Genomic DNA, 25,641 nt, shown 5'->3' on the forward strand with positions numbered 1-25,641 from the left:
AGAAAGGGGACCACTGATGGGGTGTAGCCTTGGAGAAAGCAGGAGATGATATTCTGGACTCTGGTGATAGGAAGGTGCAGATTAGTGCTTCTCTTTAATGTGCATATGAATGACTTGGGCAGTTAGTTAAAATGCAGATTCTGATTCGATAGCTCTGGGGTTGAGCCTGGATTCTGCATTTCTAACAAGCCCCCAGGTGATGTTGATGCTACCTGTCTGCAGACCACACACTGAGTAGTACGGGTGTAAACTACCTCTTCCTCTGTCACGGGAAGTACAGCTAGAAATGGTATTGGCAGTAAAGGGGAGACAAGTTGAGGGAGTTTTTGCTATATACATATTGAAGTTACCTAGGATGAAGGAAGATAGCAGGTGAGATAAAAAGAAAATCAAATCCAAGTCAGGTACTCAAGCCTTTAGTGACTGTTAGCAGCTCTGTGTCCCTGGGAGGGCTGCAGGCAAAGGTAATGATAGAGGACTATTTATTGGAGAGAGGTCAAGAGAAGGAAGACAGGCAGAGGATGGAGTAAAGTGAGCTGGGTGAGAGAAACAAGGGAATAAACAGAATCATAACTTGGGAAAAATTATAGGTAACTGGAAGCAGGAGGAGACAGTTGAGAGGTAAACAGTAATGACAAGAGTAAGCAAGAACTCAGCTGAAACCAGAATTTAACTAAAGAGTAATAATAATTTATTTTATCAGTATTGTTTTAAAATGATTTGCCGCTGTCCAATTAGTCTTCATAAAGACTAATGGAAAATGACCAGGGGCAAAATCTGCCTTCACTAAAACTTTTACAAAGGTGGACTTGCCTGTGACTTTGAAGTTAACAGAGGTTAACAAAAGTTAACAAGATTCAAAGTGTACAAGTTTTCCCCTTGGTTACTTTAAACATTAATATTCACATATAGCTTGAATATTTAAATGTTTATAATCCCCATGGGTATATTAAATTACATACTGCTTCTAAGAAAGAAGCAGCAGTATAAAATACCCTATTTTGAACATGCCATTCATTTTATAAGAAATACAACTGTCAAATTCTGAGGTGGCATTTCATAATTTCAATACTTCATGCCTGACTTCTAAAAAACTCTCAAGGTGCTGAAGTTAGTTTAAAAAAGAATAAACCTGTCAGAGTTCCAAACTGATAGACAGGTGTAATTCCCACCCAGCTCTCTTTTGTTCTCAGACTCTAAGCATCCGATCACTTATTCAGGAGCTGTGAGTGAATGTATATGTCAAGCTGAGAATGTTTCTCCATTTACTAAGGCAACGTTTACTAATGCTGAGATATGAAACCTGTTCTGAGGCAAAATGTCTTCTAAGTTAATAGGAAGATAAGAGAAATTACAGGTATATTCTTACCCCTTCACTGGTTTTTTGCAAGTCTGAAGTTGTGTTTCTTGTGTCATTGCCGGCATCTCCACCCTCAGAGCTGCTTTTATTTTCTTCTTCTTTGCAGTCCTTGTCATCTTCATCTCCTGGAGATTTCCGGGACTGTTTGGAGGATTTCTAAATATTTAGACAAGTTGAAAAGTACAGTCAAAAGTAGAAACCCAAATGCACAAATGTAAGTAAGAAATGTAGAAGTAGCTGACCTATATCCAGTCTTTGTGGCTTGATACAGGATATACCAATACAACATGGCAGTGTGCCACGACTGAGCTAGGTGACCTTGGACTAGTCATTTCACCTCACGGGGCCTCAGTTTAACCAGCTGGAAAGGAAGTAGAGGTGGACTAGATAACCTTCTAGTTCTTTCCAGCAGTGTGATATTAAAAGCAGAAAATAGAGATTCACATACCTGGAACACTGTCAATGAATAAATATAGCTGACGGACACCACTCTAGGAAGGCTACAAAGCTAGAAGGCACCCTAAAGGTCTCCTTGTCCCTCCCCATCATTTCACAGTAGAATGTTAGGTCCAGAGAAGCAAGGTAAACTATCTAGGATACTATATGGATATTCATGTTGGAACACTTATGGAAGCTGTTTGGTTAATGGTATACATGGAATGATCTTGACAAAACTTTTCTATCACTGAATGATATGAATTAACTTTAATCTTTTAAATTATGGATAGTTATTTAAGAACTCAAGGCCACACTGGTAAACTAGCCCTTTTTTTTCTTATCAACTTGCATTTGAAACCAAGATGAACTCTACAGTGAAGATGAAAATACAATTATAGTTCGCAGCCACAGCTGCTTTGCAGAACAGCATTAAAGTGATCAAAAGCTGGCCCCACTGTGCACCTTTAAGAAAATAAAATGTAGCATTTCACTTACATTTCCTTTTTGAGAAATTTTATGAATCTTTAAGCACATGGCAAATAACAGCTAAGGCAAAACTCATTAAGGCAAGTCACTTTTGGTCTTACAGAAATGAATTAGCAAATCTGAGCTTCCTGAGACAATCAATATTTTAAAATGCAACTTTCAAAGAGAAAATATCTTCTAGCTATGTGATAGAATATGTAATTACATTGCTTCTATTTTACTTAACTGAAACTACCAACCAAGCCCAAAATGTCAGTTTAAAATGACTCCATTTTTACTTTTTACAAGGAGGGAAAGCAGGGATTTAATAATCCAAACATGGAGTGCCTGGAGTTAAAGTTTAGATCAAGTATGATGATATAAAAAGTGAAATACTTTTGTTTTCCTAGTAAATACAGTATAATTATTGAAATGCAGTAGTTGCTTTATATAGTAATTCTCAAGTAATAGTCCTTGACTTGCAGTTCTTACAGATAATAAGGCAGAACTCCCTAAAATTTATAGCGCTTACAAAGGATACTTACGAGTAATCCTACAAGTGAGTTTTTAAGCTTTATAATTTGATATACATAGACTAGAATTAGGGCATTACTATGTTTTGCTAATGAGTCACATTCGGTATTCTACTAAGAAATCTGGCTGCCAAGCTATATTTGGTAACCTTAGAAAGCTCTTACTGTGCTTATGCAGATCGTCGCAATTCCTGTAATTTTGGGGAAGGACCCTTCATCAGTTTCATCAATATGGTTTTGAATTGGTTGTGTGTCCAACTGTTGCTATCTTTGGTTTTTAACTAAGATACTAACGGTTTACTATCATCATCAGTTTAGTTTGTTGTGAGGCTCTCTGATTAGCCCTACTTTATATAGTAAATAACTTGCATGCAAAATATTTTTTGCTTATAATTTTCTAGTATCTGTTATGGCTCAAATATGAATCACACATACACTTACTGCTAAAATGATATATACATAACCTCCCTCAAATGTGCTTATACTATGGCTCTTCATTATGAACTTTTTTTTCCACAGAAAAACAGAATTAGGTGAGGTAGAGGGAAAGTGGGACTTCTCCCTCAACCTAACTTGGATGCAGTCAAAAAAGTCTGTGAACCAAAAGTTTAGTGGTAAAGGAAGATTATTCAACTTTAAGAAACAGATGTAAAAAAAATCACCATATTCAACAAAAAGGAAGCATTTGGGGAGCCAAAGAGAGCAGTGAGGTTATATGAGGTAAGTGGTTCTCTAAATGTGGTTCCCAGATCAGCAACATCAGCTCACTGGATATTTAATTCCCCACCCTGGACCCCGCCCTAGACCTACTAAAATAGAAAATGGTGGGGGGTGCCGACACTCAGCAATAAGTGTTTTAACAAGCCCTCCAGGTGATTCTGATGCATGCAAAAGTTTGAGAACTATTGTGCTAGGTTACTCAGTTGATATTGAAAATCAAAAATCATGGTTCTTAAGTGATCATGAAAGTTGTGATCTTGAAGGAAAGCAAAGGAAATGATTCTTTAATTTAAAATCGATAAGCCTTAGTAAGTAAAGTATGTCTTTACCTCTTCACTACTTTAAATTATAAATCCACCCCGGGTATGAGCCCTATTACTTCTGGCTTTCACAAGAGTGATGAAATAATGACATTTAAAAGCCACATATCCACACTATTAAATACCTCAGGTACCTTAGAGAGCTTAGATAATTTAGGGTGGTGCAACACATTACATAGAAGCTCAGCAGGCAATCATAAACTAAATTCAATTCAATTGGGTGTTTAAATGAAGTCCAAAACGTTAAAAGAAATTCAGCTTAAAAAATAACCCCTATGCAACACACAGTCTGTTAGGGAAAATTCTAATTATTTTGTTGCCATTTGCAAACTTTACCCCCATTTAAGGCAGATACCATGTTTTTCATTAGGTGTACAGGAAGTAACATGCATTCATACAATTTTACCCGTATGCCAGTTGGGTGGATTTTATAGACTGTAAAATAAAATGTTGATAGTCTAAGAAACCCTTGATACTTGTTTTAAGGAATTTCCTAAGTATATCCAGCCACTAAATACCAGAGTCTAAATGGAAGTAATTTGTCCAAGTATTCAACTGTGTGACAGACCAATTGCAGCAAAACTTGTACCCATCTTTATCTTCAAAGATCCATCTACCTTGCTTTAAGTTTCTAAAAGGTGAACAATTTCCACAATATCATAGTTTTTTCAATTGTATTTCTAAATTACTGTATGAAAAACCTAAACCTTCAATTTGTAAATCAAGGATCATGTCATGCCTCCAATAAATTATTGTTACATCTGGAATAAAATTCAAACTCCTTAACATGGCATGCCAGTCTCCATTATTTAGCCCTTGCCTGTCTCTGCCTTCTTTCAATCCAGGGCATGTCAAACTCTTCCTTCCCTCAGAGCTTTGCTGCTCTGCCACATGTGCTCTTCGTCCCATGCTCTTCTTTCAGGTCTCAGCATAAATTTCATCTTTTTGGAAAGGGCCGCCCACTCTATCTAAATAGATACACTTATTCTGTTGTTCCCTGCTCCCATTCATTTCCTTCATAGCCCTTTCAGAATTTACAGTTATTTATTATTTGTTTTTTAACTCTGTGTTTCCACCCCCCCAATCCACTGTATTGTAAGTTACATGAGGGTAGGAATGGCGTTGGATTTACTCACCACTATCTACCTAGTACAAGTGTCTGACATAGAATAGGTGACCTGGAAATATGAGAGCTGAACAAATAAAGAGCCAAAGCACATTCTTTAAAGCAGAGAGACAAGAAAGAGTCTATCTTTATATTTACATCTATAATACTAGACATAGTCCTAAATTGTACTGAGTCTCTTATATTCCTAAATTCTTCAGGGCTCACCTGGGGGTTGTTGTAAGAGGAATACCTATTCTTACATCCTTGATTAAAGAACAGTCCTCCTCCAACGGAGAAGGTGCTATTTTCAGGGTCTATAGCCCTTATGAGTCAATACCAGTTACCCTCACATCTAAGATCACCTGGTCTTATTCCCCTCAGATATATTACTGTCTCTAAAGGCAGAGGCTCCACAGAGCTAATATATTTCTATGTGCCCAGTGAATGAATTAAAAGTAATCTAAAAACCTTTAATGAATATGCATACAGCATTAACAACAATGGAAAAGGTTTCTCAGTAACCTTTGAAGTGTAAGACTTTTTCCGTTTTGAGCCTGCTTTTTCATTCTTTCTTTTGCCTTTTCCATCTTCTTCTACTCTATCACCTTCTTCCTCACTGCTTGCATCTGCAGTATTCCCGCCTTCTCCCTCGGTTTCTGAAGAGCTCTGTTGCTGAATTGCCTAAGAGATAATAAAATATTAGCTAATTACATTTTTGAAAAATAGCAAAGACTACAGACTATGAAAAGAATCATTCTATTCTAATTAGAAGAAGTTCAGCTTACTCAAGATTTTCAAAATAAACGGCTGTCAACTTCAATTTGCCAGTGACCAATTGACATGAACCCTCTTAAGGTGAAAGAATTACAGGCATACCTCGGAGATACTGCAGGTTCAGTTCCAGACCACCGCAATAAAGCAAATATCACGATAAAGCAAGTCACATGAATTTTTTGGTTCCCCAGTGCATATAAAAGTTGTTTATACTAAACTGTAGTCTATTAAGTTTGCAGTAGCATTATGTCTATAAAAACAATGTGTATACCTTAATTTAAAAATATTTTATTGCTAAAAAATGCTAACCATCATCTGAGCCTTCAGCGAGTCCTCATCATTTTTGCTGGTGGACGGTCAGCCATGCTGATGGTTGCTGACTGGTCAGGGTGGTGGCTGCTGAAGGCTGGGAGGCTGTGGCAACTTCTTAAAATAAGACAACAGTGAAGTTTGCAGTATCAATTGACAAATGATTTCTCTGTAGCAGGCAATGCAGCTGGATAGCATTTTACCCACCATAGAATTTCTTTCAAAATTGGAGTCAGTCCTCTTAAACCCTGTCACCACTTTATCAACGAAGTTTATATAATATTCTGAATCCTTTGTGGTCATGTCAACAATCTTCACAGCATCTTCACCAGGAGTAGCTTTCATCTCAAGAAACTACACTCTGCTCATCCATAAGAAGCAATTCCTTATCCATTCAAGTTTTAGCAGGAGTTTGCAACAATTTAGTTACATCTCCAGGCTCTGCTTCTAATTCTAATTCTCTTGCCATTTCCACCACATCTGCAGTTCCTTCCTCCACTGAAGTCTTGAAACCCTCCAAGTCATCCATGAGGTTTGGAATCCACTTCTTCCAAACTCCTGTTAATGTTGATATTCTGACCTCTTCCTATGAATCATGAATGTTCTTAATGGCATCTAGAATGGTGAATACTTTCCAGAAGGTTTTCAACTGACTTTTGCCCAGATCCATCAGAGGAATCATCATCTACGGCAGCTATAGCCTTACAAAATGTATTTCTTAAATAATAAACTTGAAATCTAAATTACTCTTTGATCCATGGCTGCAGAATGGATGTTGTGTTAGGAGGCATGAAAACAACACTGATCTCATTGTACATCTCCATTAGAGCTTCTGGGTGACCAGGTGCATTGTCAACGAGCAGTAATATCAAGATTTTCAAAGGAATCTTTTTTTCTGAGCAGTAGGTCTCAACGGTGGGCTTAAAATATTTAGTATACCATGTTGTCAATAGACTGTGCTGTCATCCAGGCTTTGGTGTTCCATTTATAAAACACAGGCAGAGGAGATTCAGCATAATTCTTAAGGGCCCTAGGATTTCTAGAATTTCAATGAGCACTGGCTTCAACTGAAAGTCACCAGTTGCATTAGCTCCTAACAAGAGTCAGCTTGTCCTCTGAGGCTTTAAAGTCAGGCACAGACTTCTCCTCTCTAGCTATGAAAGTCCTAGATGGCATCTTCCAATAGAAGGCCGTTTCATCTACATTGAAAATCTGTTGTTTAATGTAGCCACCTTCATTAATTATCTTAGCTAGATCTTCTGGATAACTTGCTGCAGCTTCTACATCAGCACTTGCTGCTTCACCTTGCACTTTTATGTTATAGAAATGGCTTCTTTCCTTAAACCTCTGGCATCAACCTCGGCTAGCTTCAAACTTTTCTTCTGCACTTCCTCACCTCTCTTAGTGTTCAGAGAATCGAAGAGAGTTAAGGCCTTCTCTAGATTAGGCTTTAGCTTAAGGGAATGTTGTGGCCGGTTTGATCTTCTATCCAGACTACTCAAACCTTCTCCACAGCAGCAATAAGGCTGTTTTGCTTTCTTATTATTCATGTGTTCACCAGAGTAGTACTTTTAAATTCTTTCAAGAACTTTTCCCTTGCATTCACAACTTGGCTAACTGCTTGGCTCCAAGAGGCCTAGCTTTCGGCCTATTCCAGTTTTCAACATGCCTTCCTCACTAAGCTTAATCATTTCTAAGCTTTTGATTTAAAATAAGAGATGTGTGATTTTTCCTTTCACCTGAATACTTAAGATGCCATTGCAGGGTTATTAACTGGCCCAGCTTCAATACTGTTGTGTCTCAGGGGATAGGGAGGCTCAAGGAGAGGGAGAAAGGGGAACGGCTGATCAGTGGCACAGTCAGAACACACACAACATTATCAATTAAGTTCACTGTCTTATATGGATGTAGTTTGTGGTGCCCCAAAACAATTATAATAGTAACATCAAAGAGCACTGATCACAAGTCACTATAACAAATATAAGAATAATGAAAAAGTTTGAAATATTGAGAGAATTACCAAAATGTGATGCCAAGACATGAGGTGAGCAAAAGCTGTTGGAAAAATGGGGCCAACAGGCTTGCTCAATGCAGGGTTGCCACAAACCTTTGATTTGTAAAAAATGCAGTATCTGTGAACTGCAACAGAGCAAGGTATGCCTGTACATTTAATCCAAAGTGCTACTGGAGCCAGAAACAATTCTGACTTCAAATGGGTGGTGGGTAATCATTAGTACAAAGGACATATAAGAAAGATCCAAAAAAGAATTAAAATAAAAAATGAGATGTAGCAAGTGATAATGAAGTAAACCATCACCTGGTATCCAGTAAACTTTACTCCTGGGTTATTTTCTATTTCCCACAATCCTTCATTAAATCCTTTCCGTTTGTTTGACTTTCCAAACTTGTCTTTGTATTCCTTATAAGGGAAAAGGTCTTTGGGACCTAGAAATGCACTGCAGAGATATATTAGAAAGAGATTTGATATTTTGACCTTCAAATGTAAGATATTTTTAATATCAACTCAAGTGTCAGAGCATATTTTAGTAAATACATTAAAAGTATATATAAACCCTCTCAGTTAGACACATATCACAAGATGTTTTGCAAATAGATTTCAAGGTAGAAAAAATAGACAGCTAGGTATGCAAGCCAGCAACCCTGGATGGTGCTACTTTGATTTTACTTTTAAATTACTAATTTCTTTTTTGTTTTGAAATTGATTTTTAGTTAAACTACTTTAAAAGTAGTTTTAAAAATGTCTACTTAATGTCTACCACTTAAATCATCATCTTAAACTAAGACTTACCTATGCTAATCTTTCATAGGTAAGGGTTTTGTAAGACAGTAAAAACATAAACACTGGATTAAAAAATGATTTTAACTCTATATGCCACATTAGTGTATTTATTCACTATTATTTCTATAAATTAAAAAAGCATTAGTGTTTAACGAGGCACTACACAAGAAAAAAATTAGAAGTGGCAAAGTAGATAGAATCTTATCCAATTTAAACCTTATCCTAAATTAGTCATAATTATGAAAAGAAAATGAGTTAGAATAAATCCTGGGGCTGGCTAATAGATCTGAGCATTTTAACTAGAGTCTTCAGCATTATTATCTATGATATTAACCTGGTGAATGAGATGGTGGAGGCCCACATGCTGGCTGAGACTCATTTCAAACTAAGATTCATTTATTCAACAAATTTTATCGAACATCTCTAATGTGTCAGGCACTATTCCAGAGGTGCTGGGGATTCTTCAGGGAACAAAGAGGTGAATGTCTCTGCCTTCATGGAGCATACACTCTAGTAGCAAGGGTAGGGGTCTAGACAATAAAGAAGATAAATAAATAAAATACATAGTACTGTGTGCTGAAAATAAATCAATAAATATATAGATGAAGCAGAGGAGGGGGATGGTTAAGGACTGGGGTGGATTTTACAGTTTTAGAAATACAGATCAAGAAGGAAGGCCTCACTGAAAAGGGAACATCTAAGAACTGAAGGGGGTGAAGGAAGAACCCATGCAGTTATCTGGGGAAGAGTAGAGCAGACTGAAGGAAGAGCAAGTACAAGAGACCCTGAGGTGGGACAATGCCTAGTGTGTCTGAAAAATTAAGAGGCCAGTGTGGCTAGACTGAAATGAGTGAAGAGAGAGCTGTGTGAGATGAGGTCAGAGAGGTAACAGGGTGGGAGCACAGATTATGTCAGGCCTTGGAGGCCACTACAAAGGCTTTGAGTCACATGGGAAGCCATCAAAGGTTTTGAGAAGTGACAATTTGTGTTTTAACAGCGTCACTTTGGCTGCTGTGTTGAAAACACACTGAAGAGCTGGGTACTAGGGTAGAAGCAGAGAGACTAATTAGGCTACTGAAGTAACAGTGGTGACTTGGATCAGTTGTAAGCAGTGCAGTTGGTGAGAGGTGGCTGGATTCTGAACTCACTCTCAAGAAAAGAGCCAAGGTATTTGTTAATGGGCTAGATATGGCACGTCAGAGAGAGGGTGGAACTGAGGATATCTCCAAGGTTTTAGATTGAGCAATTAGAAGAATGCAGTTGATATTTACTGAAGTGGAAAGATTTTTGAGAGAACAAGATTTGAAGGTGAAAAGCTTAGTTTTGGATATTGAATTTGAAAACTTGGTTAGATATCCCAGTGAAGATGTCAAGTAGGCAACTGGGCAGGTGATTCTGTAATTCAGGGGAAAGGTCTGTGCTGGAGATATATATTTGGAACTTATCAGCAGAGACGATGTTGAAAGCTTTGAGACCATAGGTTAACAGTTTACTGCTGATTTTTATAAATTCCATTTTCTGACTGGATCTTAGTACTGATCCCTTCCTTACACTGCCCAGCTGGTCAAGAATTCAAGTTGATAAAATCACCTGAGGAAGCTTTCTGACCCCAATCACCAAACTTTCCTTGACTGTTCACCTTTAATCGTTCAGCATGACTGCATTTCACTGAATCCAGAGATAGTTTATCAGGATACTGGACATTCTAACCAAATGCCTGACAAACTGAGCATGAGAAGGAAATGTGACTTTGGGTACGGTGATTTCACTTTTAGAGCAATCTGACATGAATTATTAGACTGTGGCTTTTGACCTTTCTCCAGTCCTTGACTCTATGTATAGGAATTAATTGTGGGCTAAGCTGCCTGAGGTTCACGTCAGCTACAGATGCTAACCAGAGCTTGTCTGTACTTTAATTATGCCACAGGAGTCAAGGTTAATGATTCAACTGGCCATGTTAGCTGTTGCCAGAAAAAGGAACACTGAATGAGCTATTCTAAAACAAGTTCTTGTTTTTCATAGACAATCTTGGTTTTTCCTGGATTATAGATAATTCCACAAATCAAATCCCCTCTCAACTGGTTAACTTTGCTGTACGTTTTATAAATTTTAAAGGGTAGGCCAGAAAATAGAATTGTTCAAAGTTACATGCTCTAAGGATGTTATTTTTTTTCCTGACAAAGGCTGCCTTGAAAATTGTCCAGACTAAAACTACTGGGGTAAAGTTATATGGAGCAGAAGAAATTGGGGCTCCAATCACCTACCTGTCTGAGCAACAGATTCAAAGAAACTGGGGCTCCAATCACCTATCTGTGTAAGCAACAGATTCAAAGCCATGTTCTGAGGAAAATTCTGGTCCTGCCTTGGGGTGCTCCTGCTGACACAGTTTTCTTGTTAAGTTCCTCACCTTCCACATACTTTCCCCCCCTTTCATTTATTTCATTTAATCAACTTTAATTCATTCAACAGCTAGTTTTAGACACTCCCGAAGTCATTCTACGAGGCCACCATCACCCTGATACCAAAACCAGACAAAGATACTACAAAAAAAGAAAATTACAGACCAGTATCACTGATGAATATAGATGCAAAAATCCTCAACAAAATACTAGCAAACAGAATGCAACAACACATTAAAAGGATCATACACCATGATCAAGTGGGATTTATCCCTGGGATGCAAGGATTCTTCAGTATACCCAAATCAATCAATGTGATACACCATATTAACAAATTGAAGAAGAAAAACCATATGATCATCTCAACAGATGCAGAAAAAGCTTTTGACAAAATTCATCACCCACTTATGATAAAAACTCTCCAGAAAGTGGGCACACAGGGAACATGCCTCAACATAATAAAGGCCATATATGACAAACCCAGAGCAAACATCATTCTCAATGGTGAAAAACTGAAAGCATTTCCTTTAAGATCAGGAACGAGACAAGGATGTCCACTCTTGCCACTATTATTCAACCTAGTTTTAGAAGTCCTAGCCACGGCAATCAGAGAAGAAAAAGAAATAAAAGGAATACAAATTGGAAAAGAAGAAGTGAAATTGTCACTGTTTGCAGATGACATGATACTATACATAGAGAGTCCTAAAGATGCCACCAGAATACTACTAGAGTTAATCAATGAATTGGGTAAAGTTGCAGGATACAAAATTAATGCACAGAAATCTCTTGCATTCCTATACACTAATGATGAAAAATCTGAAAGAGAAATTAAGGAAACACTCCCATTTACCATTGCAACAAAAAGAATAAAATACCTAGGAATAAACCTACCTAGGGAGACAAAAGACCTATATGCAGAACACTATAAGATAAGACACTGATGAAAGAAATTAAAGATGATACCAACAAATGGAGAGATATACCATGTTCTTAGATTGGAGGAATCAATATTGTGAAAATGACTATACTACCCAAAGCAATCTACAGATTCAATGCAACCCCTATGAAGTTACCAATGGCATTTTTTACGGAACTAGGACAAAAAATCTTAAAATTTGTATGGAGACACAAAAGACCCCGAATAGCCAAAGCAGTCCTGAGGGAAAAAAACGGAGCTGGAGGTATCAGACTCCCTGACTTCAGACTATATTACAAAGCTACAGTAATCAAGGCAATATGGTACTGGCACAAAAACAGAAACACAGATCAATGGAACAAGATAGAAAGCCCAGAGATAAACCCACACACCTATGGTCAACTAATCTATGACAAAGGAGGCAAGGATATGCAATGGAGAAAAGACAGTCTCTTCAGTAAGTGGTGCTGGGAAAACTGGACAGCTACATGTAAAAGAATGAAATTAGAACACTCCCTAACACCATACACAAAAATACACTCAAAATGGATTAGAGACCTAAATGTAAGACCGGACACTGTAAAACTCTTAGAGGAAAACATAGGAAGAACACTCTTTGACATAAATCACAGTAAGATCTTTTTTGATCCACCTCCTAGAGTAATGGAAATAAAAACAAAAATAAACAAATGGGACCTAATGAAACTTCAAAGCTTTTGCAAAGCAAAGGAAATCATAAACAAGATGAAAAGACAACCCTCAGAATGGGAGAAAATATTTGCAAACAAATCAATGGACAAGGGATTAATCTCCAAAATATATAAACAGCTCATGCAACTCAATACTAAAAAAACAAACCCAATCCAAAAATGGGCAGAAGACCTAAATAGACATTTCTCCAAAGAAGACATACAGATGGCCAAGAAGCACATGAAAAGCTGCTCAACATCACTAATTATTAGAGAAATGCAAATCAAAACTACAATGAGGTATCACCTCACACCAGTCAGAATGGGCATCATCGGAAAGTCTACAGACAACAAATGCTGGAGAGGATGTGGAGAAAAGGGAACCCTCTTGCACTGTTGGTGGGAATGTAAATTGATAGAGCCACTAAGGATAACAGTATGGAGGTTCCTTAAAAAACTAAAAATAGAATTACCTTATGATCCAGCAAACCCACTACTGGGCATATACCCAGAGAAAACCATAATTCAAAAAGACACATGCACCCCAATGTTCACTGCAGCACTATTTACAATAGCCAGGTCATGGAAGCAACCTAAATGCCCATCAACAGACGAATGGATCAAGAAGATGTGGTACATATATACAATGGAATATTACTCAGCCATAAAAAGGAACGAAATTGGGTCATTTGTTGAGACGTGGATGGATCTAGAGACTGTCATGCAGAGTGAAGTAAGTCAGAAAGAGAAAAACAAATATCGTATATTAATGCATATATGTGGAACCTAGAAAAATGGTACACATGAATCTGTTTGCAGGGCAGAAATTGAGACACAGATGTAGAGAACAAACGTATGGACACCAAGGGGGGAAAGTGGCAGGGGGTGGGGGGGGGGGTATGAATTGGGCAATTGGGATTGACATCTATACACTGATGTGTATAAAATTGATGACTAATAAGAACCTGCTGTATAAAAAAATAAATAAAATAAAATTCAAAAACAACAAAAAAACACCTACCATGGGCCAGGCACTGTGTAAAGCACTGTGTATATAGGGCTTAGCAACATCCACACAATCTCTGCTTTCACAGAGAGACTGAATGTTAGGTACTTGCCAGGGCATATAATCTCAGGTTTAAGGACACCCAATACTTAGTAAATGATCAGCTGAAACAATGTTATAACAGGTTTTCTAAAGTTCATTCTCCTCCAGATGTTTTAAAATCTACCTCTGGATGATCAAACCAGCAAAAAACTCACATACGGACTGTATCACACTGCTCCTTGGTAGAACTGCTTTTACTGAATTGAGACTTGGAATTATGCCACTGACTTACATTAAGGATGCTATAAGAAATAACTCCATAAAATCCTTCACACTGTTTACTGGAATGATTCTGTTACTTTTACTAGCAATATACCAGGTGGCAAATTCTTTAAGGGCAACTTTTATTTTCAGTGCCTTAAAGAATATCTAGAAAATGTTTACTAAGTGAATGAAAGTTACCACATAATATTAGTAAATGGTTGATTTTGGTGTATGCAATGGAAATGTGATAATCTTGTTTATCAAATCCTGCCTTGTTCTAGATATACAATCAGATCACTTGGAATTAGGTCCTAAAGAAAAAGCAAAATAATGGTATAGACATAAAAGGGAAGGAGGAATAAGGGAAATACAAAAATAGGTATCACAAAGCCCTACGCACTTATTACTATAGGTAAAACATTTATTTCTAAGCTTCGAGCAACCTCTTCAAGGAGAAAAACATGTTAAGTTGCATAGCCCACAAGTGTCTATTAGATAAAAATAAAACAAAGAAAATAAAACCTCTTGAAAAAAACATAAATTTCTCACATGAAGACAAGAAAGAAATATGCCTTAAAGGGCCCTCTCCCAGCTAGCTCTCTTTCAATACGAGAACGAGGAAGATGTCAGAGTGGTAGAGACAGCAAGAAAAGAAAAAGTTCATGCCTGGCTCTACTAACATTCACATGAACATAGGGGGTGGCCCTGAATATAAGATTTCATCTTAGTTTTTAGCTTTCCCCCCCATTTGCAGTTCCTATTCCATTTGTGTCCTTGTTGTAAATAACCATATACATTCTCAGTGTGTCAGGTTCTGTGTGTCAAGACTGCCTATGGTTCCCTAGCATCCATTATCATTGTCTTTCTTTTAATGGATACTCCTCCCAATTTGCTTCCCCAACAAAGCTGCCTAGCTAGAGACTATGCTTCCAGCTTCCTTACAGCTAGATGTGACCATATGGCCACGTTCTTGCCACTGGAATAAATGCAACTGTAAGCCACATATTCAACTGCTGTGTCATTTCCTTACCTCTTCCCTCTCCCCCTTCCCTCTACCTTGAAGATGCACAGGTACTGCTGAGCCAGTTTCTGCTTTTTTTTTTTTTTTTTTTTAAATAAGCAGACAAGGGCAATGCCCTAGGGAATGGCAGGCCAACACAACAGAAGAAACCTGGGTCCCTAGAGCAGAGCTGAACATCCTCCTTGATCTACCTACCTTGATAGACAGATCTATCTATCTATCTAGATAGATAGATAGATCCCCCATCCCTGGACTGTTTCCCAAAAAAGAAGTAAATTTCTATATTATTTGAGACACTGTATTTTCAGTTTCCTTTATTCAATAGCTTAAAATCTGTACTCTGACCAACACAATTACAAAAACTTAGAAAGGTAGTATGTTTCCTTCAAGGTCTGACAAATTGAAGGAGCCTGAGAGAACATAACTTTGTTCTGTGAAATATGAATGGAAGACATCTCTCTAGGTCTTAAAAGTGTCCTAAAGGAAACTTCTGGGTCATGCCCAACATTTAAGCAGAAACAGAAATGATATTCAAAAGCAAAATAAATGAAAAATCTTTACATTAAGAAAAAAACATATTATCTTTGCAATTTTATATAATTGATTATAATGATTTTAACAACATATAAAATAATATAAAGTGATTTTAACAACATATAAAATAATGTAGTCTAGCAGAATCAAATTAGAACTGTTGAAAATTTAAGTTGTTTTGTTGACTTACGTTTCATGGGTGCCAAAAAAGAAGATAGGATACTTATTTGCTGGAGGCTTCACAGCTCCCTCTGGGAGTTCATCAATCTATTAAAGATAAAATCATGTAAAATAGCATAAACATGATATAAACATTGTTCCGATAATTTATTGCTAATTTCAAAATAAAATCACTCTAATAAAAATCCCAACAGTTTTTCTTTTCTTGAACCTTATAAAATGATTCTAAAGGTCGTATTTGGCACACCATATGGAGAGTAACACTGTAAATTGATTATAACTATTATGGTAATACATAATCAGGAGCCAAAACTACTCATTTCCTTCAACTCAATAGAATTACTCTTGGGAATCTGTCCTAGTGAAATAATTCAAAAGAATAACAAAAAAGAAACAGAAGATGCACTTTTGGGGGATAGTAACAAATTTTTACACCCCACCCTACAAGATAGGAGAATTATGGAAAATTAACTCAAAATACTATGTAGTCATTGAAAGATATCATCTCTTGCTCGGACTAGTGCAAGTCTCTCCCCATCCACTGAAGCTCACATTACCTTTTTAAATGCATATTTGATTGTGCCAAATCCTTCAACAGCTTCTCATAGCTGTGCATCTGAAACCTCTGGGGCTTTTAAAAAATAAAGATCATCAATCCTTCCCCAGACCCAGCAATTTTTATGTACAGCTGAGGTTGAGAACTTCTCATAGGATAAAATCTAAATTCCTTAGAATGCAACATAGTTATATATACATTATTCCCTAGAATGTTTCAAGAAATGATCCTTGACTCCTAAATCTCCATCTGTAGTCCCAATCTTTCCGCTGAACTCCAGGCATGAAATTACAAACATCTACAAACCATTTCCATTTACAGGTCCTACAAACAGCTTAAAATGAAGAAAAGGCCTGGAGTTCTTCAGAAGAGGCATACTTGGAGTTTATAGAGCAAGAAAAAGGGTCTGGTATCCTGTGTCCTGAAGATATCTGCAGGCCTTCTTAACTAACATATGGCGACAGCCTGAGGATTACTACAGCATCACAACATTCATCTCTGAACTGAATGAACCATGTGTCACAGAACAGATGCTCTGGTGTACTGAGAAAAGATGGCCTTTCAGTCTAGAAACTTTAGTCCTGCTTCTGACTTCAATTGTGATATCGAAGATATCACTTAATGACTTTCACATCTGTAAAATGAGATGGTTGCACTAGGTAACCTCTAGGTTTCCTTCAAGTCCTGAAATTCCATGCCTTGCCTAAAACTGAACTAATTTTCTCTGAATCTGTTTTTGTTTCCTATCTTAAGTATTGGTACACTCAGTACCAAGAAAGAAACCTTAATGTTTTTATTATTATTCAGTTTTTCACCAAATTCCCCAATTTGGCTCCTGAAATGTCTCCAAATTGAACACCATTCCCATTACTAAATTTAGTTCCCTAAAAAAGTTCTCATAATCTTTTGACAAGGCCACAGCAGCCTGTCAAAGTATCTCCTTGCCTCTGGGCTTTCCCGTTACTGACTGTACAACTTCTGGGTAAACCCTGTATGTTTTACATTCAATACACTACCCTACAAAGACAACTTAAAATGAGTAATTTCATTTTGAATAAAATTCAATATATATTCAATTATATATATACACACACACACACACACACACACACACACTCTCTCTCTCTCTCATACATATATTGTTGTGGTAAAAAATACATAACATAAAATTTTCTATCTTACCCATTTTTAAATTTACAGTTCAGTAATGTTAAGAATATTCACACTATGATACAGATCTCCAGAAAATGAATAACTATATTTTAAATGGACAAAAAATAGAACTTAATATGGAAATGTATATGTTTATGTATGTGGGAGGCACTGAATTGCTAGCTGACAAAACACTATCACATCATGTTTTTTTTCACTCTTGTGAGAAAACTGAAAGTGAATCTTTTTTAAAAAACTTTTAAAACTTTTCTTTCAAATAAAACACAACTTTTGGTTAAACTTTTCCTTTGCTGTGTTATATAACTAACATCTACTGTAGAAGTTGCAAACTGACAGCCCTTAGGCCATGTCTGGCCTGAAGAAATGTTTTGTTTGGCTCACACAGTGTTTTTAAAAAACTGAATTAGGTATCAACACTTTAAAATTGGAAGATTCATCTTAAAATCCAGAATAGCCTCTGTGAAAAAATATCGAAGATAGGGATAAGCAACACTAAGCTTGCATTCCCAGGAGGCAACAATTAGCTGAAGATGATCAACAGCTGCCTTCAGACAAGGTATGTTCTCTCAAGTTTGCTACATTCCCCACCACTCTCTAGGTAATGTTGTAAATGCCTGCTTCCCTTACTTACATTGCTTGCCTGGCCCCTCTGAATATGAGTTCATGCCCCTGTAATAAATAATGCCAAAATAGTGGCCTTACCATCACGCTGGTTCCCTCATAAAGGTGTTAAATGTTGACATGCACTAACTATATTTTACTGAGTCTTGTTTTGAAAATTACACTGACAGTTTTGGAATTATACCAAATTGTTCAAGTGGGTATACCTTCTTGAACCAATTAAAGAGTGCACCTCCTAGGCACTGGGTTTTGTTTGTTTGTTTTGGCTTCTAGAGTGAATACCAAGTGGCAATAGAACTTTATCTTCAGAGTTTCTGTTTTTCTACTGTTTCTATTTTCCTGACTTTTATTTTCACTTTTATTTCTGGTTCTTGGCTATGTTTGGTTCTGATTCTGGTTTGCACACAGCCAATGTGTTATTCCGCATTAATAGGAGGATGGGGACCTATTCTCTTTTGGGTATGACAGGGCAAATAATCTGGTACAATAGTCTTTTGGTTTGTAGAAGAATAAGTCTTGCTTTTACTGGAAAGAAGAAAAGCCCTTTGAGATCTAGATCAGTGAGTGTATGTATTTTGTGTTTCCTTTAACCTGTAACTGAAGTTGTAGACCTGAAGCCGTAGGCTCTCTGTGTGCCTATCATACTTGAGAGTCTTTACCCTTCCTTGTGTGAGTTTGAAACATTTTCCTATTTCTGGGAAGGGTATTAACAAATTAGATATAAATTTCTTAAAATGAAAGAGCTCTGTTTTTACTGATTTACAGATACTAATAAGATTACAAAAATCTAATATAAAGGAACGTAAGAACCCTCAAGAAATTAAAAAGTGAATGTAGAATACTTCAAATACGGTGGCCTTTTTGTTATTGTTCATTGTTTATCTGTCTGCTTTGTTCACTGCAGAGACACAGGGAATGTCAGTTAGAACTGAGGCTCTGTCCCTTGGAGTCTACAACTCTAACAAGCCCCATGGACTTGGGGCCTGGAGGCAGGCAGCCTCACATTTCCTAGAAAACTTGTTCTCAGAGTTTCATCCCTGGGCCTTCACCATCAGTGTCACCTGCGGACTCATTAGAAATGGTAGTTCTCAGTCCAGAACCCTAATGAGGGTTAGGCCCAAGAATCAGTGTTTTAAGAAGCCTCCAACTGTTTTTGATATACATTATAAAACATTCCATCCTCCTGCTGTGGTTTCTGTGGATGAGTTGCCTTTGTTTCTTCTGATTAACTTAAGTCTGCTTAGGGAGGAGATATGGGGATATATGTATATGGAGAGCTGATTCACTTTGTTATAAAGCAGGAACTAACACACCATTGTAAAGCAATTACACTCCAATAAAGATGTTAAAACAACAACAACAACAAAAAACATTAAGTCTGCTTAAATCTGTGGGATTTTTGCCCTGAGACCGCAAAATTGCATCAGTGCACATTTATTTTCCTAATATTTTAAAAAATGTATAACATGTCCAGTTTTCTATTTTTTAATTAAAGGAGTGCTACACTATATTAAATGTGGTGGCTTTTTAAGGAAAAAACCCTTCTCACAGGAACTGTTAGCTCATAAGTATTCTTATATAAGAATCCAAATTTAAGTAATCAAAGTGAATCTTTGAACAAATCAGACTGGTTTACAATTTTGGTTTAAAAATAACTATTTGGGGGCTTCCCTGGTGGCGCAGTGGTTGAGAGTCTGCCTGCCAATGCAGGGGACAAGGGTTCGAGCCCTGGTCTGGGAAGATCCCACATGCCGCGGAGCAACTAGGCCCGTGAGCCACAATTACTGAGCCTGCGCGTCTGGAGCTTGTGTTCCGCAACAAGAGAGGCCGCGATAGTGAGAGGCCTACGCACCGTGATGAAGAGTGGCCCCCGCTTGCCGCAACTAGAGAAAGCCCTCGCACAGAAATGAAGACCCAACACAGCCAAAAATAAATAAATTTTTAAAAAACCATAAAACTATTTGTCTTTATCTGGATTTAATCATTGTAGAGTGTAATATAAGTAAATTTAAGAAAATAAAATTGGGGTTTCTCATGAAGATACTAATTTACATCTGAATTTCTTAAGTTCTGAAGTTCTTACCTAACCTCCCTCGGCAGACTTCCCTGGTGGTGCAGTGGTTAAGAATCAGCCTGCCAATGCAGGGACACAGGTTCGATCCCTGGTCCGGGAAGATCCCACATGCCGCAGAGCAATGAAGCCCGTGCGCCACAACTACTGAGCCTGCGCTCTAGAGCCTGCGAGCCACAACTACTGAGGCCTCACGCCACAAACTACTGAAGCCCATGCGCCTAGAGCCTGAGCTCCGCAACTAGAGAACCACCACAATGAGAAGCCCGCGAACCTCAAGGAAGAGTAGCCCCTGCTCGCCGCAACTAGAGAAAGCCCACACACAGCAACGAAGACCCAACGCAGCCAAAAATAAATAATAATAATAAAAAATAAAGGCATCATCATATAGATAAAAACAAATAAGGAAATAATTAACAAAAGAATAAAATGGACATTAAAAAAAAAGGAAAAAAGGGTCTACTGATAAGCTAATATTACTTCCATATAATGTTTAAGATGAAGGAAAACGTAAACTTAAATTATAATTCTGACAAACTTTTCTATATCAACAGTAATTATGTTCTGTGGTATGTTAAGATTAAACATAATTTCCGGGCTTCCCTGGTGGCGCAGTGGTTGAGAATCTGCCTGTCAATGCAGGGGACACGGGTTCGAGCCCTGGTCTGGGAAGATCCCACATGCCGCGGAGCCACTAGGCCCGTGAGCCACAACTGCTGAGCCTGCGCGTCTGGGGCCTGTGCTCCGCAACAAGAGAGACCGCGATAGTGAGAGGCCCGTGCACCGCGATGAAGAGTGGCCCCCACTTGCCGCAACTAGAGAAAGCCCTTGCACAGAAACGAAGAAGACCCAACACAGCCATAAATAAATAAAAATTTAAAAAAAAACCCCATAATTTCCAATAGTTAACTTTAAGACCTTGGACTAATATTAAATTGAGTTAATTAAATGATCATCTTTGCATCTTTGAATAATTCCTAAGTAAGACAGAATACTGAAACATTGGTCAGCAAGTGTAGTTTTAACATATATATGATTTTAATTTTTATATGTTATGTAGTGGAAAGGACACGTGTATTATGTGTATCCATGAGCTTTGATGGTTTGTTAAAACACTTGTATATAACAGAAATTTCTCAGTTTCTCTGTGAAACAGAAGTTAGTTACCTTGGTTAAGTTATAATTGATATGGAGATTGAGACTATACTAAGAACAATAGTGACACAGAAATACAACCATGTATGCAAAGGTAATGAATGGCATGTGTTCTTGTTTATTAATGGGAAAAGATTAGTCTTTTGTACTTGAAGTAAAAGTATCTAGGTTGTTCCAAAATGTGAAAGAGGATAATGAAGGACAAACCTGGATACTGAAAGCTGTAGAACATTAGTGGAAAGGGAAATTTATTTGCCTTGGACTATAATAACTGCAAATAATAGTCTAAAATATGCAATGAAATATTAAAATTTTTCCAAAGCTGGCTCAGTTTTGATGGATTTATTCATAAGATTAAAAAGGGAAAGCTTCTAAATCCATTAATGTCAAATATTTATTAATATAAAACCAGAATTTGGTTTTCTCTGTTAAAATAAAAAATTGGTCTTGGAGTATTCTATCTGTTCTTAACAAAATATGGTAAAAGGTTATTCTTTACCTCCTGAATAATCTGCATAGATAGCCATATCTCACTAGAATAACTTCTTGGAGTTTGTGCTGACTCTGTCATATCATAAATTTGTTTTTAAACAAACAACGAAAGTTCCTTGCTAAAGAGTTAAAGTTCTTCTAAAAAACTGGGTCACCACCTTCTATGTTAATTTAAAACATTATATTGTTCCTTTGACTAAGTCATTATTCATTATCCTCAGATATCTAAGCTCCTATCTTAATCAAGCAATGAAGTCTGATAATTCTTGTGATGCTGCTGAGTTCAGAGAACTCACTGTGAAACAAATGATTTGGTTCAGATTGTGGTGTAAGACCAAAGTGCAGTATTACGTGCTGCCTCAACATTTTGTAAAATGGGGATGGTCTTGAATGGTCTACCTGCAAGTTCTCTTCCTTGCTCTGCTCCTGTGGATAAGGTCCCCTAGTCAAAAAATCCTCTTCATCAAAGGGACCAAGCAAAGTTTCTTTTTAATCCCTGCTAGCCTTTATCCCCGGTTTTGGTTCCCTGCTAGCCTCAGAATTATTCAGACAAGCCAATCACATCCTCCTGTGTGAACCCCACTCTCCTGATACTACAAAGTCTTCTTCCCATTGCCTGAGTTGTTCACTGTTTCTGAGTGCAACCTCCAGGTCGCCCTGTCCTCCTCCTCTGGGATGTGAGTTTATGTAACTAATAAATTGTTGCCTATCTTATCTGTCCAGTGTTGTGTGTTGAGCCATTCCCAAAAACATATGGTGGGAATCCTCTCTCTCACCAATTGGGTGAATAGGAAGTGATTAAAATACAGATAGGCACCAACATCAGGGGAATCTTATCAGAATGCTGGGGTAAGAGGTTCCACACAGTGGCTCAAATTTATTATGTGTGGTAGCTTAGAGGTTTCATGCACCGAGTCCAGATGGTAGTTGCGGGTGGGGTTGAGTGGACGAAGAGAAGTCCTGAGGGCCAGAGGGCTAGGCAGAGATACCAAGGTCCCTCCCTTGGCAGTGTCTCTTCTCTCAGAAATGCTCATGGCCCATTCATTCCCTTACTTTGTTCAAATCTCTGCTCAAATAGCACTACATCAGAGGGCTTTTCCCCTACAACCCAACTTAAAATAACACCTCTTACCCTGTCATTCTCTATTCTTTTATTCTGCTTTATTTTTATTGTAAGAATTTCCCTGCCCTTGAGTATTTGTTTGTTTCTTCACATTATAATATAATCTTTGTGAGAGGGAAACTTGCTTTGTTCTCCACAATAGCTCTACTGCCTAAAGCAGCACCTGATACATGATTGGTGCATAATAAATACTCCTCAAGGACCAAGGTTTCCTTACTGACTCAGGATCTGAAGAAGCCTATACTTACATGGAGAGAATCAGTGACCCTGGCTGTGAAGAAGAGAAAGGTACACCACAGACCACTTTCAATCACAGATTACTAAGAAAAACTATTATGAGGTTATAGTATAAAGGAGTCTTTATGCTTAAGAAAAGGAAATAAGAAGAACAAACTTGTCTCTTTGAATATGCCAATAAGAAGAATTTTGGGGGCTAGCTGACTAAGAATGCGGAGGAAAAAAAGACCATTTTACCTATTAAAGTTTATTAGGTGAGGTTAAATTACAGAGGGGAAAAAAGCTTGTGATATTATAAAATGGCTTTAGATAAAGAGAAGTCTATAAATGAGTCAACAAATTTACTGTAGGGGAAGAAAGGGAAAGCACACTATGGAAAAAGGAAATGTGCACAAGAGGAAGGGGAAAGAATTTTTAAAATTTGAGTATATCTGGATTAACAAACAGGTAACTGATCAACTTAATATCTGAAAATAACACTTTGTTAGAAGGACCCCAAACATAAGGAGATAACTTCCAAAATAACAGTTCAAAAAATCTGTTGAAAACCAGTCCCTAATTAGCTTCAAGAATATAAAAACCATCACTTGTTAGTTGACAGAGCAATTTCACATTGAAAGACATTTTGTTTTTCACTCAATAAAACTTTGAAAAACCTCGCCATTTTCATCTTTAGAAAATTATAAATAATTTTGAGAGGTCACAATACACTTAGAACACAGTGCTTTTAACTTATTGTAGGCTTTATGTAGAGGATAGGCCAGATGACTGACTGAGGTCCCTCATTCGTATGTTACATTGCTGATTCTGGAGGAGGAGCATGTATGGGGCATTAACGCATCCTTCACAGTATACCTGGGGAGAGCCAATCTGACAAATGGAGAAACTCAGGCTGAATAGTAAAAAGTGAGGGATTTGGTGTATGATCTTCATTTATATCACCAGATCCCTCTTTTTTTTTTAAAAAAAAAAAAATTATAGCAGGCACATTTTAAATTGAAATGTATAAAAAATCTGGCCTATTCCCCCAACTTTCCCTCAGTCTTAAGCAATTGTCCACACAGGTTCAATCTTGAACAGGTATAAATACACTCGTTTTTAGGGTTTATCTGCATTTTTAAAAAATTTTATTTATTTATTTTTGGCTGCGTTGGGTCTTCGTTGCTGTGCGAGCTTTCTCTAGTTGTGGCGAGTGGGCGCTACTCTTCATCGCGGTGTGTGGGCTTCTCATTGCAGTGGCTTCTCTTGTTGTGGAGCACGGGTTCTAGGCACGCAGGCTTCAGTAGTTGCAGCACGTGGGCTCAGTAGTTGTAGCTCGCAGGCTCTAGAGCGCAGGCTCAGTAGTTGAGCGCACAGGCTTAGTTGCTCCATGGCATGTGGGATCTTCCCGGACCAGGGCTCGAACCCGTGTCCCCTGCACTGGCAGGCGGATTCTTAACCACTGTGCCACCAGGGAAGCCCTCTATCTGCATTTTTATTGAAGTAAAATTTATAGTGAAATATACTGATCTTAAATGTATTGAATATATTTAACAAGAATTTGATACATGCATATACCCATTTAACCAACCCCTAATCAGGTACAGAACTTGTTATCTCAGAACATTTCCTCGTACTCCCTACCGGTTATTTCTCATCCACCACAGGCAACCACCTTCCTGATTTCCATCATCACAGATTGGTTTTGCCTGTTCCTGAACTTTAAAAAAAAAAAAAAAGCAACAAGTTTTTGGTCATTGGCTTCTTTTGCTCAATGTCTTTTTGAGATGAATTCATATTATACTAGTAATATAATTCTAATATCATTCTTTTATATTGCCAAGTAGTATTCTACTGCATCCATTCTCTTTATGTGATGATGGACATTTGTTATTGTTTCTAGTTTTGACTATTGTGAATGAAACTGCTAAAATTATTCTTGTACCTTTTTTGGAGGGAATATATGCTTTCATCTTTCTTGGATAAATACCTAGGAAAAGGATTAGTGAGTAATAGTGTAGGGATATGTTTAACTTTGTAAGAAGTTTCCACACTGTGTTCCAAAGTGGTTATTATACCTTTTTTTTTTTTAATTTATTTTACTTATTTATTTTTGGCTGTGTTGGGTCTTCGTTGCTGCACGCGGGTTTTCTCTAGTTGCGACTAGCGGGGGCTACTCTTCGTTGTGGTGCGCGGGCTTCTCATTGAGGTGGCTTCTCTTGTTGCAGAGCACAGGCTCTAGGTACATGGGCTCCAGTAGTTGTGGCACGCGGGCTCAGTAGTTGTGGCACGTGGGCTCAAGAGCGCAGGCTCAGTAGTTTCGGCACACAGGCTTAGCTGCTCCGCAGCATGTGGG

At 37.6% G+C, this 25,641-nt stretch overlaps 2 protein-coding genes across 9 annotated transcripts in view; one reads left to right on the forward strand and one right to left on the reverse strand.

The window, feature by feature from the left end:
* TM6SF1 (transmembrane 6 superfamily member 1) overlaps positions 1 to 24,265 on the forward strand; it is a 61,956-nt gene extending 37,691 nt beyond the window's left edge. The window contains exons 10-12 of one of the 3 annotated variants that reach the window (XR_014243490.1): positions 3,316 to 3,516; positions 11,297 to 13,564; positions 16,756 to 24,265. Coding sequence is in view for 1 of the 3 variants with exons in the window: in XM_082388550.1 (XP_082244676.1) it covers positions 16,756 to 16,773 (18 nt within the window). In the remaining 2 variants the exon portion in view is untranslated. The remainder of the gene's footprint in view (positions 1 to 3,315; positions 3,517 to 11,296; positions 13,565 to 16,755) is intronic. The other 2 variants (XR_014243491.1, XM_082388550.1) reach the window with 2 other exon arrangements.
* The window catches only part of HDGFL3 (HDGF like 3), a 78,277-nt gene that overhangs the window by 12,749 nt on the left and 39,887 nt on the right, over positions 1 to 25,641 (reverse strand). For 5 of the 6 annotated variants that reach the window (XM_082388581.1, XM_082388582.1, XM_082388583.1 and 2 more), the window contains exons 2-5: positions 15,889 to 15,965; positions 8,345 to 8,483; positions 5,467 to 5,625; positions 1,370 to 1,516 (exon numbers count right to left, since the gene is read on the reverse strand). In XM_082388581.1, coding sequence (XP_082244707.1) covers positions 1,370 to 1,516; positions 5,467 to 5,625; positions 8,345 to 8,483; positions 15,889 to 15,965 — 522 coding nt within the window. The remainder of the gene's footprint in view (positions 1 to 1,369; positions 1,517 to 5,466; positions 5,626 to 8,344; positions 8,484 to 15,888; positions 15,966 to 25,641) is intronic. The other variant, XM_082388586.1, reaches the window with a different exon arrangement.

Source organism: Balaenoptera borealis, assembly GCF_965194805.1.
Source record: "Balaenoptera borealis genome assembly, chromosome: 3".
In the NCBI taxonomy this organism is placed as follows: domain Eukaryota; kingdom Metazoa; phylum Chordata; class Mammalia; order Artiodactyla; family Balaenopteridae; genus Balaenoptera; species Balaenoptera borealis.